The 20,142-nt window shown below is 36.3% G+C and overlaps 1 protein-coding gene across 1 annotated transcript; it reads right to left on the reverse strand.

Moving 5' to 3' along the window:
* Nucleotides 1-726: 726 nt before the first annotated feature.
* Nucleotides 727-19,711, reverse strand: LOC103710234 (probable ubiquitin conjugation factor E4). Its single transcript, XM_008795889.4, is given in 17 exon segments — nt 727-1,300; nt 1,386-1,475; nt 3,319-3,483; nt 3,586-3,678; nt 3,799-3,921; nt 4,374-4,469; nt 4,612-4,815; nt 4,927-5,016; nt 5,173-5,287; nt 5,391-5,503; nt 5,622-5,825; nt 8,334-8,486; nt 11,899-12,199; nt 12,287-12,438; nt 12,585-12,610; nt 12,613-12,788; nt 18,608-19,711. Coding segments are annotated over 17 exon segments (3,123 nt in total). The 5' UTR covers nt 19,456-19,711; the 3' UTR covers nt 727-1,126.
* Nucleotides 19,712-20,142: the final 431 nt, after the last annotated feature.

Genomic DNA, 20,142 nt, shown 5'->3' on the forward strand with positions numbered 1-20,142 from the left:
AATATGGCCAGTAAAGGGTAAACATTAGTGCTCCACCAACAGGAAAAAGGGTTAAATATTAGTGCACTACCAGTAGTTTGGGATTGAGTAAATGGCTCTCTAGCAATGCCTTTTGGAGTGTTCTAAAAGTTTGAATAGAGTAAGGTTCTTAATTGGTTTCAGACAATAGGCCACAATATTTAATGCCAAAGCATTGCAGTTTTGAAGAACATAGGGTTCAGTTTTAACCAAACAAGGCAAAATTCCAAGATCTGAACAATCAGAGAATATATCCACAAAACAATCAGAAAATCTACCACTCAATTCAAGTCATAGAATATCATAAGTCTACAAATGGCGATCCACATATTCTGCAGACTTCTCAGTTCAAACCATTATTTTTCTCACCAGCATAAGTCTTATATCAATCGATTTTGCACAGTTAATTCTATGATTGCATAATTTACGTTAACTCACACGACCATAACATTTCCTTTGTAGCTTCACCACGCATGGGTTGATAATGTAGCATTTGTTTAAAATGAAGAAGCCATTAATGCAATGTTCAAACGATCAAATCAATTAGCTGCAGCAAATATATGCAGTACAAACACTTCAAAAGTCATCTGCAAATCTGTGAACTCAAAGCACTATTATCACCAACCAACTTGACCGTGCATATGAATCTGTTGGATAGATTAGCTAAGAAACAGCCATGACAGCTTTTTATCTGATAAAATTGTCAAGCGACCAGAAACAAACGTCCCTTCAATTTCTGGTGGGAATTGAATTGTGAGGCTACAAAATATGTTTTGCAGACTAAGTAACATTTAGGTAAGGATTTCTATTTACATAAGCATTTAGAATAGACAAATGATGGAACAAATGATCACCAAAATGATCTTAGACAATATATAAAGTAATCAAGTACAATTCAAGAAAGAAGATTATTTCCTATTTTTTGTCCTGAAACTAATCTCCCTCTCCCTGTAAAACGAATCTTAAGGTTCAGCAATGCAGTCTTTCAGGCCATCCATCATGGTAATAAGATCATCATTATATTATATGTAAAATCTAAATCTTCAGTAAACTTCAGTTCATCTTTGACTAGCTTCAACATGCAAACCCAATTTCGATACTTCTGGGATCACTCTTCCATGTAAGTTACGCCATCAGCTTGTTCAGCAGCTCCTTCAGTGATTGAAGTTCGCTGTCTGTGCTTCCTCGCTTGGGATCTGACGAACTTCTCAATTCTTAACTTGAGCTCAGTGTCGGGTATTAGCATGTCTTGAGTAAGATGAGAACGGTTAAATGGATCAGTCTGCATATAAAATATGACAAATGTTAACCATGCTAGAGATAACGTTAATGGCTTAAAAAGGAAAAACAGCCACCAAAAAAATTACATTATCACTAAGCAGGTGTCTTTGGATGACAGGTCGATCTATGGTTACCCTTGATGAGGGTAAGATGACGGGGTCCTTCATCAACGTGTACTGCATGAAAAGAGATTCTGTTAGCATTCATAGTAAGAAACAAAGAATGGAGATATGAGCCACATTCATTCATTTGCATTTTCAACTTTTGAGTACTACATGACTAAAGAATAGAATGAACTACCAAGGGACATTTGTAGTGCAGCTTTGCTGAGAATAATCATATCGAACTAAAGACATGAACACACACAATTGGAGAAATTTAGACAAACTTTATTTAAATAAAATTTTCTGAAGCTGGAAAAAAAAAGCCTAGTTTGAATGTCTCCAATGTACGCTTTGTTGAGAGGAGCCGATGAGCACCAAAGATAATGCAAAGATACGATAACAATACAAAAACATTGTCAAGTTTTTTATATCATTACTCTCACACGAGAGATCAAGAAACTAGTATAAAAAAAGCGGCTAGTACTGATGGGCCATTGATGGCATTGCCAATGTGTACTTCGACAATTTATTACTACTATTATACACTCAATTTCATACACAATTCTTTTTCTCCTTAACTTTATTAGGGCCCTTTATCAAGCAAGCCGAGGAAGAAAAATAAGGAGAGATTTCACCAACCAAATTTCCATTTCTGCTTCTAAATTTTACTGCAAATATACAGGGAACTTTCTTGCTCAACAAGTTCAATAACATAACAATGGCGAAGAAGTTCAATACATTCCCCAGGTAAGAAAACAATGCAACCACATTAAATAAACCAATTAGCCAACTAATTAGATTACTTGATGTCCAAATAAATATTAATAATCTAACATACTTGCTGGAAAATGGCTCCGCATATTTTATTCCTTGTCAACAAAAAAGTCTTCAAATAGTATATTAAATAAGATATTCATGATCATGAACAAAGAATAGTATTCATAATTTTACGAGAATGTTTCCAACCTCCAGTTATCCTACCACTACAAAATAGTTTAGAACATGAGGCTTCATAATTGTCTTGCTTTTTATCCTAGAAGTTCAAGGATTTACTTCCTTACTCAGCCAAAAAACCACAGTACTGCAAAAACAAAAGACACCTATACACATAATACAATAAAAGATTTATATGAATTAAATTCTATAAACTTCAAGAATACATTGTTTGTATGAGTTAGCTAATTGAACTGACTCAAGCATGCAATAATAGGTTCAGTGCTACGTGGCGAATTAAATCAATAATTGAGAAGGGTAAAATAAACTAGCAATAAGCATACAAGATTGTCATAAATATTTTTGCCATTGCAGTACTATTTTTGCATTCAAAGAATTCTGTGGTAGTTCAAGAAGACATTTGTGAAACTTTAAAAATTTTTAAAAAAAAGTTTTCCTGTTTTGTTTATAATTTGTCCCATGATGGATAGAATTCATTATATCAAACCTTTTTTTCCAAGACTTATTCTTAAGTGGAAGGTTTCGACTTGGTTGTGAGAGCTTAAATTGTAGAATTGATGAATTAGGTTTCTCGCCTGCTATTTGGACTTTTGGGTTTTATTGTTAGCCCCTATATTGCCCATAGTTGTCTTAGAGACAAACTCATTAATAACTCACAGAGGGTGACCATTAAGTTGATAGTCCAACTTTCTTTTTTCCAAATGAGGGATCATATGTCAATCCATAAATCTGGCCTATTAGGATCAGAAGAAATCTGTAAGCTAAGGTTAAAATTTAAAAAAGTAACTTTCACATAAGTTGGAGGTAATGTAAACTATGTTCTAGAATAAGAACATGCTTTCCAGCCTAAAAATCTATTTAAGAGGAGTAATCGAAGCTAAGTGCAACAGACTTGTTTAAAACAAACTTTGGTTTTTGTAGGAGCTTATATGCATCTGTCTTAGAAAATGAAAACGTGTACCTGAATTGGGTCAAGGAATTCATCAGGTATTTCTCCAAGGGCAGCCTCAGTATCCATGGCTTCAGCAGCCGCTTCTTTGGCTTTGACACCAAGCTGAACAAACTCCTGAATTACCCTTCCATCTTCACCAATTTTCCACAAAATAGTAGCTACGGAAGCAAATAGCTGCAGCAAAGTCAAAGCTATCAGGCCACAACTACTATTAGACATAAAAGGGTTGATCTACATATTTTTGCGCAGACAATAACAGCTCCACTGGAGACATACTTTTTCATTATAAGAGCGCCCATCCTTTGAGATTGCAGCAGGAAAGATGTTTTCCTTGTCACCCCTTGCAATATGGACATAGATCTCGACAATCTTCCCATGAATCATTCATAGCATGAGTTTTTATTCAGAATAAGAAAACAGTCAAGTTCTATAAAGATTCAATAAAGATTCAAAAGCAAAAGCACCAAGTAAGGTTTTCTTGATACTAACTTGCTTTAGCAATTGCTTTGGTTTAAACTCATATTTTTCTGGATCTTTTACACTAAGAGATTTTCGTTGAGGGCCAGCAAGTTGTAAAAGGAAGTAGTTCAACATGTTTGCCACCCTTTCTACCTGAAACGAGGAGTCAAAAGATGCAAAAATTATTCAAGTGCAACATGAAATAGAAGATTTTAGTTGGATGCTGTTCTACAGAATACCAAATAAAAATATATACAAGTCAATACAAATGAATATGGGAGAAGATTGTTAAATTTATTAGGATCTACAAGTCTAATTTCCTGGTCTGATTTGTTTGTTGGTCCAGTTAAAATAACATTTACAAGAGGATTAGGTTCCAAGCAGTCAGATGTTGTGGAGGGATCTGGACTTACAAAATGAAACATTTCTAGCTAAAACTTCTGATTAGTCTCTACAAGGCAGCCAGTAAAGTTTCCAGTACAAAGTAAATGTCTTGAAGAAGCGGAAAGTTTAAATGTATGTGGAAAAAGACAAGTTTCCTCATAACTGGTTGACTTCAGCTTTAAGAATCATGGAATGAAAATAGGTTAGTTCAAGTATATCACCATTTCTGGAAGAAGAAAAGGAGAAGGAATTTGTTCAGATGTGAACGCAAGCATCCCAACATCCTCATTTGCCAACTTCATGTCAAATCGAACAATCTGGAAGCACCAAGTTGTACATGTGTAAGACAATGTCTGTCATCTATACCATTGCTACATAAAGCACCAAGATATCTGTAAACAACAGGAAAGGCATCATAAATTTAAAAAATTTATCGAAGAAAACTAATTAAAAGCTCACATTTTCCCGTGAATGAAAAAGGCGCATTCTCTCCTCCCTCTCTTGAGCTGGCCTTCTTTCCCATTCTGCAGAATTAGCCATTTCTGCTTCCATTTCTTTGAGTTCAAGAATCTTATTCAAACTCTCATCAAGAAGATAAATGCTATCATTGATAAGGAAATTCAAAAAATTCAAATAAACTCCCTTCTCCTCTTCTCTAGCAATCTGTATCATTATACATAAAGAAAATTAAAATGCTGCAGCATGGGTAAATGTGCAATGATTAGCAATGAAACTTAAGTGTATATAGAACTACTACCACAAGGGTCAGTTTACCTGTCTCCATGCATTACGATGGCTAGGCACATTCCATAGATATTCGAGAAGTTCAGCAATATTGTGACGAATCGTGAACTTGTCAAAGAACTGCATGCACAAGTATGATAATAAGCAAATGAACAATCAACAAAGAGGACAATTCCCCTTTACGATTTGGCCAATAAAAAAAATCATAAACTGGATAAACAAATATTAAATCTATAATAGTAAAATACAGAAAATAACAAATTTTACAATTTTCACCTGCGTATGAGAGCCAGTAAATTCAATGTCCACATACAAGTTTAGAAGATTTCTAACTAGATAGTCAAGAGATAGTTGGTGCCCTTCGAAAAGGGAGGCAGTAGAAGACAAGCCACTGCAAGATTAAAGAAACATAATAGTTACATGCACAACATTCACCACAAAATCAACTAAGTTGACAAATCAGCATTTAGCTTGTTGGAAAGAAAGTGATTCACCTTCTTTGCGGCATCCAGCAATTCAACACTTCAACCATCTTGGCTCTCAGATAAGGATTTTTGATATAAGATGGACTTGCCATGAACATGATAATAAAATTCAAAAAATCATCCTGGTGAAAAATTAGTACAACATGAATTCCGTCATGAGTCCAAAGACTTGAGAAATTAATACAAAATCCTCTCCTATTAAGAAAAAAATAGATTGGAAAAGTTTATAAGGAAACCCACCAGCACAAACCCTTCCAAAGCTCTTGGGATCCGAGAAGTTAAAATAAGTAAATCCATTGCATCATCAACAAAATGCTCTGGGATGCATGCGAATTCCATAGGGCATTTTGATGGCAATGGCATTTTAAATCCACCAACTAGACCAACCAACCATACAACCATTAATCTGTAGAACGATAGAGCGTGTTGAAGTAGTGCCCCGTCCTTCAACAAAAAGATGTCTAATTAGGCAAAACATGGATTTGAACTAACAAGTAATAATTATTCTGAAAAGTGAGTTAAGATGAATATGATGTGATTTCAAGCACTGAATTATCAATAACAATCATGTCAAACAACCCAAGAATTAGCATTCATATTATCATGGACCAGTGCTTATCCATGATCTTGCTGTTTATTGCAATATAATCATAAAGAAAATTCAGAACATAAATTTTCTTCATTGTTTCACAAAAACAGAGGAGCTGAAGAGGAAATCAGGTATCGACCTGAACAAATGGCAGGCATAATCAGACGATGCTGATGCTTTCTTTAGGAGGAACTTACAAACCAAAGAACTCAAGGAAACCACGTCCAATGAACATCTTATATAATAGCTAGCAAGTAACCTAATGCCAACTAGAACCACACTCTTCAGTACTAGAAACTATATTTCTATTAAGGGCTCAGGTTCAGAAGTCTCCATTTTTCTGCACAAGTTTCTTGGTGCTCCTGACCAATTACTTTCCGGAAGGAGAATGTCAAGTAACAAGGACTGTTCTAGGCCCAATCATGGGCAGGCATATCATTTTCAGATAAATCATGCCTGAAAACCTTGCTGATAAAATTGTTTAACATCAGGAGGGCCTAGAAAGTCATTTATATTATAATTGTTTAACATCAGGAGGAGCAAAGAATACTTTTGCAGTGTATGCGTAGTAAGCTGAACATCTTGAAAGAAGCTTGTTGAAATGCCCAAGCAAAAGAAAAGGCCAACTGAGTAATCCTGGACTGGCCAAGTGTTTTAATTTTGCATAATGCAGTCATACTGTAGCATTTGTGTATGTGATCCCTTGACCGTCGCCTATATGCGATCAAACCACAAATGGACTGAAGACGATCCACTCCATTGTGTGGCTGCATGTACAGCCTGCTTAGTATTGTTTCTGGAGACATATATAGCTAGGGCTACAAAGGAACCAAGCTGCTCATGATCAGTTTGGGCTTGGCTCGATATTTGCTCATTCGAGCTTGGCCTCAGGTAAAAAACAAGCCGAGCTCAAACATTTTTTGGAGCTGGGCACCATTAAACGAGCTGAGCCTAAACAGTGTCGTGGTTCAAAAAAAAAGTTGGAAAGTTCGATTTGGCTCAACTAAATCGCAGCTCAGAGCTTAGCTAAGCCAAGCTTGAGCAATTGACTCAAAAGCTCAACTCAAGCTTGAGCCAAGCTCGAGTAGCTCTTCTAATATATTGAACCAAGCCAAGCAGCCTGATATTCTGCTCGGCTCGGTTGGTTTGCACCCCTATATAGAGCCTGCTCTTATATGGACCCAAGCAGAGGAAGCAGGTCCAAGTTGATGGTTAGATTTGAATTTGATGTGGGTTTTAAATTGGCTTAACATAGGCATTAATAATGTTAAAACAATTATTTTATAGTTATTCCTAGTAAGTATTAGGTGCTAAGCGATAAATCTAATATTATTATTATCTATCCAAAAAAATTACTACAGTTGTAGTTGTTATTATTGTATTTAATATATAACATTTATTTTCTAATAGTTGAAAAATAGTCACCATATATGAACTTGCATATGCAGTCCGTAAACCGAATTTGCACCGTGTGTTCCCTTGACCACCCACACGAGAACTATAGTTGTAGTTGTTATTACTGTAGTTAATATATAACATTTATTTTCTAATAGTTGAAAAATAGTCACCAAATATGAACTTGCATATGCGGTCTGTAAACTGAATTTGCACCATGTGTTCCCTTGACCACCCACATATCACAGTCATGTTTTAAAAAACTGACCGGCATAGACTAGCAACCACCATGCTATTCATCAACACAACCGACACCAGGAACTTAATAATAATTTCCACAGGTCCACTACCAAGGGAAGAATGCAGTCACACCCCATTCAGGTTAAGGTACTCAATCACAAACTTAGAGGGATGAATACAAAATAGAGATCTCAATTCTAAGGAAAAAATCCATCTAGTAGACATTCAAAAACATTAAGTTGTACATATGGGCAAAACGACTATTCAATGTACATTGAAAACTGCAGTCTCTACAGGTTACATTCCTGAAAAGTTCAGAGGCATATATTCTCAAAAGGCACCTTATGCTTTGCATGTGTTGACAATAGGTGTCAGAAGGAAATTATAAAGGTTGGTTGTGATAATATGTAGCATGAGGTGGAATTTGTGGCAATAACAAGCCAAATAAATGAACCCACATATTGATCAGATATTAAATTCACTTATCAAGGAAGATGTTGAAAATACGATTAGCGCCTTCGAGATACATGGTCCAAAAGATGAAAACTTAGATACCATTTGAATGCAGCGAGGCAACAATTGACAGTCCTCTAAAGTGAATAAGAATTGATGAAGAAACTCATGATGAAGAAGATCAGATAATGAAAAATGAAGCAGTATAATATGGAATATGCAACAAGGTTAATACTATATGAAAAAATCATAACCATCTGACTTCAAGAACATACTCTTAGTATCTGAGCTTCATAGCAGATTTTGTCCTGTGATAATATCTCAATTGCTTTCTCCAGACGCTTTATATCGGCCTCAAGTTGTGGAGAAGTTCCTTGATCTCTCAACGCTTTATAGGTTGACAAATCTTCTTCGTACCTTGCCAGCTCCTAAAATTTTATAAATAAAAAAGATATTATTAACAGAATTTTGATTTACTACAAATAACAACAAAGAAATTGACCTAGATCCCCTTATGACTGAAGATATCTAACTTAGACTGTGGTACAAAAAACCTTCTTGTTGAGTCAATTAAGAGAGAGTTGACAGAAAAGCAATATATAAGTTTGTCTTACATATTCTGAGCGTTAAGTCCGCATTAAAGGCCATTTTCGAATAACTATAAAGCAACACAAAGATTTTTTGAAAAAAAAAGGTACTGTTAATCATTAGGCATAATAGTTACCTGCATATAATGACTTCCTAAGCTTGGAAAGATGAACAGGGATGTGTTTTACTCATCCATGCAATACAATATATCAAGCTTGGGTTTTCTGTATATGAGCATAGAATGTGTCCAAAGCATGGTATGCTATACCGTACCGAACCAGACGGTACCGGACTTACCGTACTGTATCGGACAGGTGTACCGCATGTCATACCGTACCGATACTATGCTAGTGTAGCACCGGTACGGGGTCCGGTACCGGTACAGCGAACCTTAGTCCAAAGTGAGCCGAATCTTTCAGTAAATCAATGCACTGCCAGATACAGAGCCAGGCAGATCCCATGCATGTGTACTGTACATCTATAGCATCCCTACAGAATGATGTGAAACTAATGCTAAATTAAATAAACAAGAGGTTCAGCGCATGCAGCTATACTGTTCCCAGCTGGAGCTTAGCTAAACCTGGTGCACAGTGAAAAGAAAGGAAGGCTACTTAAAAGGATGAATAAAATACCTATTCAGGGCAAGTGAAAAAAAGAAGACAGGATGCAGTTGGACTTAGGTCAGCCAATTGGCATTCCTCTCCTACATGGAGAGGTACTACTTCAAACCTGGATGGTGGCATTCCCATCGTGTTTTCCCAAAAAACAAAAGAAAAGGAAAAAGAAGAAACAAAAAAAAAAGATAAAGAGAATAGGAGAGAATTTTTCATTTCATGCAGATGTCTATGCTTCATTGCGCCCATAAAACCATGTCAGAAAAGCACAAGAACAACATGCTAATAACTAAATGCATAGATGAAGAAATCATCCATCAATTTGAAAATTCAAGATAATGCATCAGTAGCTACTGCTGCCATAGTTTTATGAATGCCCAACAGTTGGAAAAATCATTGTTTTAAGTAATGATGTTAAAGATTATAACAGCTATTGCAATGGTTCATGATGATCTATATGAGACTTAAAATATAAAATTAAACATAAGTAGCTCTTTGCATGTACTGTATATGTATAACTGTGAGGACCCGTGCGGGCGTGTGTTTAGTCCCACATCGGTTATTCGCTGGGTAGACCTTGGGTACTTATATAGGATCAAGGAACCCAAATAATAACTTCCGGCTAGCCATTTTGGATGAGATCCTGGGTTGTTACAAATGGTATCAGAGCGGACCCGGCCCATAACCTATGTGGACTAGGGGATAATGCAGCACGGATCCATTGGGGCTGACCACGGGTCAATCGTGGTGTTTGTAATTTGATTTGAATAGATATGAACCCTTAGCCTAACGAGGATGTTAGGGCTTAGCCTGACGAGGACGTCAGGGCTTGAACGGGGGGAGTATGTGAGGATCCGTGCGGACGTGTGTTTAGTCCCACATCGGTTATTCGCTGGGTAGCTCTTGGGTACTTATATAGGATCAAGGAACCTAAATAATAACTTCCGGCTAGCCATTTTGGATGAGGTCCTGGGTTGTTACAATAACATATAATCCTAAAGATGTTATATGATGGACACAACTCACAACAGATTTTTTTTTTAAAATTCTTGCTGTTCTCAAATCTGAAACTAACAATTTTATATTGCCAATATTAATTTTTAACAAATAAAATAAGTAAAAAGTCACAATACTGTTTTGTCAAAGTCATTGGTCATTACATGCCACTATAAGAGCTAATTGAGCCTAACAGAGTATTCAGAAACAATTAATTTTTTTTACACTTCAAAAAAAGAATTAGTTTTACATAACTACTCTAGACCATTGATGCTTTTAGTTCACACCTGTTTTACATGACTTCTCAGAAGAAGGATGCATATATCAATTCTCCCACCAGATTTCAAACATCCTTATATGCAGGCGAATCGTGCCATAACAAATGTTTGCAATATCGACGCTTACTGTCAGCACAGGGCATACTCTAACAATCCAGTACAGTTCACACGCTTCATACCAACATATGGTACAAGTGCTGTCTCAACTCTAACAGCATAAGATATGATGATACAAGGACCCTGTACTGACCTGACTCGTACCACTAATTTTACAGTAGAGGGTCCAGTACGAAGACTGAAAATAATGATCTAGGACCTAAGCAATTTCAAATGTAGTCACATGCATAGGTGGCATGGAGATAAGCAAAAGGGATTCACCAAGTTGCATGTTGTCATAGCATTTATGTAAGCATGTAAGCAGGGCTCTGGTGTAAATAGAATCTGCTTTGCAGCAGTATTTATCGAGATATATGTGACATTCTCACATATATCCTCCAAGGTATAAAGTTACAAGCATGGTACTAAATAATGTCCCGATGACCATTTAACATTACAACAACTTTTATTAACAGTTTTGAGGCTCCTCCATCATGTCACAATGTGCCTTAAAAATTATGGATGTTTAGTAGTATGGAATGTTTAGTTATATGTAATCATCATTAAGTTATCTGTCATAACCACTATCTGACAATAGTAACAGTACATCTGACTGATATTAACTTTTATATCTTATTCAGATACAAGATTTTGTTAATGAAGTTACTTTGTTATGATCCATTATTTGGGCCAATAACAACCATCATAATGCAGTGAAACAACCAAAAAGATTTTTTGAGCTTTGAATTTGGCAAAGTGATGGTTTTCTGTACTGTCCAAACCGCTTCTAACAGTTTTCTGCCATAGCCGTTAATATTTGAGCCAAGAGAATTTAATCTTTGGGTATTTTATAATCACCCCCTTCATAAATGAGATACTCCAACTTTACCTGGAATAACAGGTTGGCAACAACTTATGATAGCACCAGTTATGCAACAAGCTCAATATAACTGACTAGAAAATGCTAGTGGTGACCTGTGATTGCAGGTGGGTTTCAATTTGACAAAAATGTGTTTGGAATTAGAACATACTAGTTTATCATTATATACTCTACTGAAACATCTAGTGTCCACCCACACTTTCATGTCATTGAAATATATGAAAATTTGATACCAGTCACAAATTATATTTTGCAAGTTCTACAATTAATATCACCTTTCAAGAAATGGCAAAATAATAAAAATGGAACATGCAATGAAAAGAGGCAGGATAATTAGGTAGCGTATAATGACATCTTGAGCAAATAATGCAGATACTTTATAGCATACCTGAGCAAGATGTTTGAAGTCTGATAGTGCTTTCATAAGACCCAAGTTAAGTACTCTTGCAGTCATAAAGAAACATTCACATATAAATGAAAATTTATTCTTTCTTGAACAACCCATCAATGGCTTGGCTTTAGAAAGGGCACAATTCCCACTATTACCACCAGAACTTGTAGCTTCCTGGGATTCTAAGACATGGTTATCTTCCCCAAAGTTATTGACATGCCCATCAGTCCTCTCCCAATTTCCATTATCTATCCATGCTGTAACCTCTTCAGATGATGCATGCATTGCTGTCAATTGTCTAATATAAACAGTGGCACTAATTAGAAGTCAATAAAATAAATGAGTCAGCAATAAAAAAAAAAGAGCAAATAGAAAACAGACTCACTTGAAATCTAGACGATTGTTATAAAATAAATAGTTTGCAACAATTTTGTCCCTTTTTGTTGTGGCTGCATCTAGAAAGGGTTCACAAAGCCGAAGCATTACAGCACTAAGATTAACAAACGTTCCAGAACTGGCACATAATATTGGATCAACCTGCAGCATGATTACGTATCATGTTGATAACTTTAACCAAATGAACAGAAGTGAAATATGAATAGGGGAAAAAAGCATATAACATATGATACTAGAGAATGCATCTATTATATGTTCCTATTGATATTAATCTTTTTGACGATTACCTGCATGCGGGACCTGGCTGAGTTTTTTTAATCACTTCAGCAAGATATTCAAGAACTTTGTCCCGTGTATCCACATTTTTCAGTAGGGCAAGGAAAACTTCTCCAAGGCCATCATATAAAATATTCATGACTGTCCTGATTGTTGTGTAAGATGATAATAAATCAGCTGGCCGGCGCGTTGATGCTTCAGAGAAGCATTGCTGACTGTTGAATTGTAAAAAAGAAAATGGAAAAGGTAATGAGGAAAAAGGAAAAAGATACATCATAAGCATGAGAACATGTATATTAGGGTCATATTAAACTAATAGGTAATCAGGCAGTTGTCTTGACAAGTGAAAATCATTCTCATATGTTAAAAGCAGGTAATAAATGATGTGGCCTACAAAGACATGATTCCAAAATGTGCTTGCCTAAATGATTGGATACATATTAACCATAAATCAAGCCCCCACTTACTTGTGTGCTTTATTAGAAGGAACAAAGCTGCCTTATTTTTGTTAATATTTTTACATAAAGTATATATGATCTATAAGAGGGAAAGGAGTAGTATTTTTGTTAATATTTTTACATAGAGTATATATGGTCTATAAGAGGGAAAGGAGTAGGTAATGAATTTCAATTTAATTATCTAGTGAATAAGTGAAAAGAGAATCATGAATCACAAAAAAAAAGTTTAGTAGATAAATTAGATATATAGAACCTCCTGTGCCCCAATTCTTTTCATGTTCCATGTGAAGTAGGTTAAGCATTTAACTATTGCATAACCTTACACAAAATTCTTCATATGATGATTTGACAGATGCCTGCTGCAAAATACCTTCACTAGAATATTTTTCTTGCCAAATTGCCAGTCAGTAAGGGTGATATATTCAAGAAAGAGTAATACATAACTTATCTATAGCAAACAAAAATTGCTGATGCAATAGATACATGATTGTGAATGGCCTGTGAAAAAATTAAGGATAACAGAAAAAAATTTAAATGCAAGAATGTGATAAAAATGTTAGAACCAAGGATCTAACAGCCACTGGCAGACATGGCAAATACTTTGGCATGTCATGCCGTGCTGATGCACATCTGATGCCAGCTGGAAAAGAAAAATGCCCTATTCTAACTAAAAACTAAAAAAGTGACTTATAGTCATACCAATCCAAAACCAGGTTTTGGGACTTGCCCAACACAAACCAACACCTGAAACCATGGCTTGCATCATGAGGAATATAAAATTTAGCAAAAACGAACAGCAACAAAGAGTATTTAAACATGACATAAATATGTGGGATAAGGCTTCTCAGTTGTAGCCAACTACTCTATATTCCAGCACTTGCGCCCATTACCATTTGGAGCTACAAATTTCAAACATCAGGAGGTGCTTTCCCAAGTGTTTGACCTAGATAATTCTCACATCATTTCTTCAAGAAATGAACAATATTGCCCCAACCATTGTTCTAGAAAGAGACAGAGAGAGAGAGAGAGAGGTATCTTCATTAAATTATGGTTATGAGTATCTAACAAACTAGGTAAACTCCAAAAATAAATAAATAAATAAGTAAATAAATGAATGATATAAGGGGTATTAGCTTCCAATTGGAGCACATTAATGTGTGCATTAAGTTGACAGCCCAGAGATGGGTATAGAGTTCTTTGATGAGGGAGAACCAAATGGACCAACAAACTGAGGATTGGATCTATTTTTTTCCTGATACAAGAGGATTGGATCTTTTCTCTATGCTTTCTACTAGGCAGTATGGTGCAAAGAAAAAAAATTATTAACCACTTGGACAGATTTAGATAGTCCCAGAGATCTTATGATTGTTATACCCAAACATGGACAGGAAAAATAATTATTTAGAAAAATAAATAGTTTTTGATGTAGTGAAGTTTTACTTTGACTGAAAGGCTAATTTTGAGTCAAGTTCTTCTTTTTAATTAGAATCCTAGGGTTCTGTAGGTGATTTGGGAGCCCATTTAGGATTAGAACTTAGATTTTTAGGAAATTTTACATTTCCAAATAGTGGCCTATTAGAATTGACAGTTTTTGTATGATATATAGATACTTCATAATGAAACATTTCTTCCCATGTCCTCTTATCGCCATGACTTTTTTTTTCTTCTTCTTCGTCAACTTCTCGGCATATTTTACATGCAACACAATTCAAAGATTTGCTTCATTTGGTATTAGATGTGATTAAAAACTCTGACCATGAAGCAGAGGCATCCTCTTTGAAATCCATGAAACAATGTGGCTACTGGCTAGTACCAAGCATGACAATTGGTTTCAACAAGATGAAGGAAACCTTGATATAACGATGATGCAATCAGTGGCATACGACAATCTATTAAGACGGTAATAGCATACAGGAGAAATAGGCAAAGCATAACACATAGTTCGATCGTCTTAACAGCCAGATGCAACAAAGCTTTATGCTTATAAAAGCAAGAAGAGCACAATCTAAAACTTGAAAGCAACCAAATAAAAGGGAATAGAATCTTACGACTCTTCATCTCATGTTGAAAAGAGAATAGATCTACTTTTTAACAAGGAAACTGGACCCTGGAACTAACCTAGGATAATCATATGCTGAATTTAAAGGTCGAAGATAAAACATTTGTCCAAATTCAAGATAGAGGATACCAAATGAGCATTTTCCATAACCAAGTGCCTATCACCTATAAAGGCGAGTCCAATAGACAAATTCCCTTGGTCAGCGATTCTTACTGACAATTGGGGATGCATGTCAAACAAGAGAAAATCTATAGCTGACTTCCTGTGAAAATAGTAAACACAGTTTTCCTTGATAACTTGACAGAATAAATTAATAGCATAAATTATTATCCTCACCAGAACTATAGCTGAATTCCATAGCTGAAGATAGTGAAACACAGTTTTCCTTGATAGTTTGCAAGAAGAAACTAATAACAGAAATTATTATCCTTGTTGAAAATGCTTCCATTTCATTTGCCAGCCATTTTCAAGAAACTCCAACAGCCAATACTGTGTTTGCTGTTATGCGTCCAAAGAGAGAGCACCATACTGTCCTTAGAATCATACTCAGATTTTTGGGGGGGTTTTTTGCCATGATTTTTCTTACATTATAAAAAGCTATGCATAAGCCTAACAAAGATTTTAAAATTGCATTACAATTTCATCACTTTTTACATCAAATCACACGTTTGTAGTTTAAATTTAGAAATAAAGATAAACTCATCCCAACACTTCTTTCTTTCTTCACAACAGATTTTTCTTCTCCTCTTCACCGTCACAGAACAAATGGTGGTATATCATCTCAGAAATACTTCCTTTCATTGAGAAAATTTGGAATCATTTTCAGATGGTCATCGATCCCTCTGAAACCAACCAGCTTCTCAAAAAAATCATTGTATGAGATCCCTCATGAAACAATGCCTAGGTGAAAAGAAAACATACCAGATTCAACAACTTGATCAGCAACAATTTGGTAAGCCTAGCCCAACTGTTAGTCCCACAAGTATATCATCTAGAACTGTCACCCTGAAGCATAAGTTGTGGGAAACCTTTTTCCAATTTATGAAGATGCCATACTTCAACGAATGCATTTCTAAGGAAAAATTATACATAGAAGAAAATGTTCCACAATTGGTTGCTAGCAATAGGACAGTATAAAGCTTGCTGAGAAAATCAGCAGCAAGGAGAAGATTGAGATTGGTATACACTACGAGCTACAAGTTCCAAAGAATGTCCAGCAACAAGGAGAAGATTTTAGTTTGTCATAGTCACATGATTATTAAGTTACATAATGGCGGACGAATGTATAGTGAAGCATGTAATTTAGGCAAAGATTCATAAGATACATGGCTCAGCAATAATTTTCGCATCAGAAGCATTTAAAGAAACAAATAAATAGAGAAGAAGAGGGGCATGTAAAGTGAGAAATTTATCTACTCCTTTTTTCCAGAAACACGGAGGAGACACTACCATTAGGGTTCGAATCTTATTTGCCAAAGTTGGAAGTGGTGCAGGACACCAAGAGCTGGAGATTCTAGAGCAAGAGCAAGAGCAAGAGCAGGAAAAGGTGTTGATGCCGGGAAGTGAATACGTTAGAAACACTTTTATTAGGAAAGTGCTTAGGAAGCAGGTGGGGCTCAAGATTCCGAGAGTATTGCAAAGGGAGTACGTTACCCTATGCAAAAGATTTTAGCTTCTAAGTTTCTAACAGACCTCTCACAAGTTTGAAAGGTTGCCAATTAAGCTGACAATAGATAGATCCATTTCCACTAGATACAGATAAAATTTTCAGCATCTGACCCATATTTGCATTCATGTCCATATCTTCCAAAGAAAACCAGATATGAATATAGATAAACAATACTACCCAATCCATATCCAAATATTCAGTTCTGCTTGCAAGCCTATTTACTCTTATATAGCTCTCACAAATATTAGAGGAAAGCAATTGACAATATCATCATGTCTTTAACTTAATTTACCTTCGATATAATGATATCTTTGACATGGTGGTTAAAGTTTAATCATCCAATTTATGCCTATATTTATATCTATCTTGTCATTATCCAATTTCTATCAAAATCTATTTAAAATATATATGGATATGAATTATCAACATGATCCATATTAAATCATGTCAATATCCAATTCTTATCTATAGTTACTATTCGATTAATATCCATATCTATATCCATATTTGTTAACTATTCGATTAATATTCATATCTATATCCATATTTGTTAACTAAAAAGAGATGCAAATACACATATATTGATACCCGATCCATATCAGATCCATTTTCAACCCTAGGTGCTAACCAGCTGAAATAAGGCTGGTTGGCAAAAAGTTGTCAACATGAAGATGTAAAAGACGGAGAAGGAAACTCAAATTAACAACTAAAAAAGAAAGCACATGAGACCTTAAGATGGAGGAAAATTTTAAATTAATACACTAGGACTCGTGCTATATATGGTGGCTGTGATATGCGGGTAACCAAGGGACTGCATGACACATTATGTGCTATGCAAGCCAAATGTGTACATAGGCATGCAGCTAGAATTTAAATATTTACAAATAAATAACATATTTATACAATAATAGTAAAAACATTTAAAAATAATAGCAATATTAACAAAAAAAAATTGTCCAGCAATTAGTGCTTATTACTTAGTATTTGACTCTTAATGGAAATAATTATAGAGAAATTAACATATTGATATTTTTATATATGTATCCAGCATGCTTGAAATCCACATCCAACCAATCATTAACTTGAACATACCGTATTCGCATGGCCCTGCATAGAAGTGGCCATATATGTGGTCCCACAATACTAAAAGGGCCATGCAATGTTCGCCATCTCAATACCAAACCCTATACTGGTACCATCCTATTATAGTATCGGTACGCCAGATACGAGAGCTCGTTCGGCGTACCGAGTGTTAGTGCATTTTTTGTACCGTGTACCGGTTCGATACATGTATGGTACAGTTGGTACGTATCGGTACCAACCGGTAAGACAAACCTTCGGGCCATATTCGTGGTTGCACAATGATTAAATGCATATGCAGCTACACAATGTTGATCATACTGCACATGTATCCTCAAAGTACTAAATAAACCCTCTTTAGGCCAATATGCAGCCCAACCACATATAGTAGCTGCATAAATGAGGTATGGACAGGGATGGAATTCGCATATGTAGTCACATATGCAGCCTGATACACCGCATTTTAAAACAATGACTAGGAGTTTATTTTAGATATTGATAGCACTAATAACATGGCAAACATAAGATAATCTCAAAACAACTTCAATGTGCTCGAGTATTTAAATTTTGATAAAATCTTTTTGGGAGCTCATACACTGTTCAGAAGTGCATATGAAGATATCCGGCAAACAATTGACGTTTGTGCAAAACATGAATGATAGTACATGGCTAGGATATATCTTAATCAAAATTAAAAGTGTAGATCATTCAAAACATAAAAACCAGATATCAAATTAGTGCTTTAGATCATTCAAAATAAGAACTTACCCAACATCTGGTTTACTCTTAAACTCCTTGTAGTCGGGCAGTGCGCTGACATGAAGAAAAGCTCCTAAAATGCTCGCTATCTCAATCACCCGACCCTCCCCAGTCAGCAAGTAAGTCTCTTTTGGGATCCACCTGGGGTGATTCACCAAAGCCTTGGCGCAGTTTGGAAAGCCCGCTAACAACAGCAGCGCTCTTAATGGCTGCTGAAAGTTTCCTAGTGCTGAAACCCGATCGACACTCTGCCTCAATTTCTCAAACAAATCCAACATAATCGGCTCCAAGCTCTCCGCATCCGCATCCCTGAAGAATTCCTCCAAAAATCCCGGCGGGCATCTCAACTCCCCGCCCAAGCTGTTTCCCCCGAACCCATCCATCGGGCTCGAAACCTCCGAGAAGATCAACGACAGGAGCTGCGAAGTCACAGAAACACCATCTCCACCTGTAGGCACAAACATATCAGGATTCCCAACGTGAATCCTGCAATAGGAGACGACCAATTTGCGAACTTGTCTAACAGCGGATTCAATCTCCAATCGGACTGATGGGTCCTTCATCGAGGCCACTTTCCTCCCCTCCTCATAGGCCCGGCGATAGCAGCCGATCAAATAGGGGAAGGTGGACTCGGCACCCGGGAAGTCGCCGGAGAGGCGATCGATGAGGACTCTCTCCATGGAGTCCCGCGAAAGCATGAGGGGCTTGCCCTCGCTGAGGATTTCGGCGGCGGTGAGCTCCAAGTAGACGACTTTAGGGTCATTTTCGACGGGGTTTGCGAGGGAAACGAGGAAGATCTTGCGAAGGATGATGTCTTCGATCTCCTCCGGGGTTCGCTGGGGTTTCCTCGCCGCCATTGGAGAGGAGTACGGAGTCGGAGTCTACAGAGAGAGGAGAGTTCCACGTTCGAGCGAAGAGAAAGAGAGGAGGAGAGATTTGGATTGGGATTTCACGAAGGAAATAGGGGCAAACATGGGGATAAGAGTTGGAGATGTTGGAGGATTTGGGTTTTGGAAGAGAGAGATAAAGCAGAGGAGTCGGGGTCTTCGGAGGGGTTGCGGATTTTGGGGGAGAGAGATAAAAGGAGGAGTCGGTGTTGCAGGCTATGAGGACGGGTGGGGAAGGGTTTTTTTGTCTCTTTAAAGAAGGTTGAGAGATTTGGAGGAGTTTTTATGATTTGATCTTAGTATAAAATACGGCCTGCTACAAAATTAAGTATATATTAATTAGGAAAAAAACTTCTACATAAATTAGGTCAGTACAACTGTACAACTAACAAAATTATAAAATAGAATCTCAATTTTTAGGTATTTATAAATATAGATTTAACTCAATTTGTATAATCTTATGATGTTGCCGTTTGTACTGGCCTAATTCACAAATTCTATAGAACTTGTTGGGATGATTGGGCTAAAAAACCTTAAAAAGTCATCATAAAATTACAGATTAGGCTAGACCTATGCTCATAAATATCTAAGAGTAGCTTTGTAGTAGATTAGCCTGAATTTCATAGGAAGAAAAATACGATCTCGGCAAATTTTTTT

This window comes from Phoenix dactylifera, chromosome 6, assembly GCF_009389715.1.
Source record: "Phoenix dactylifera cultivar Barhee BC4 chromosome 6, palm_55x_up_171113_PBpolish2nd_filt_p, whole genome shotgun sequence".
NCBI lineage: Eukaryota > Viridiplantae > Streptophyta > Magnoliopsida > Arecales > Arecaceae > Phoenix > Phoenix dactylifera.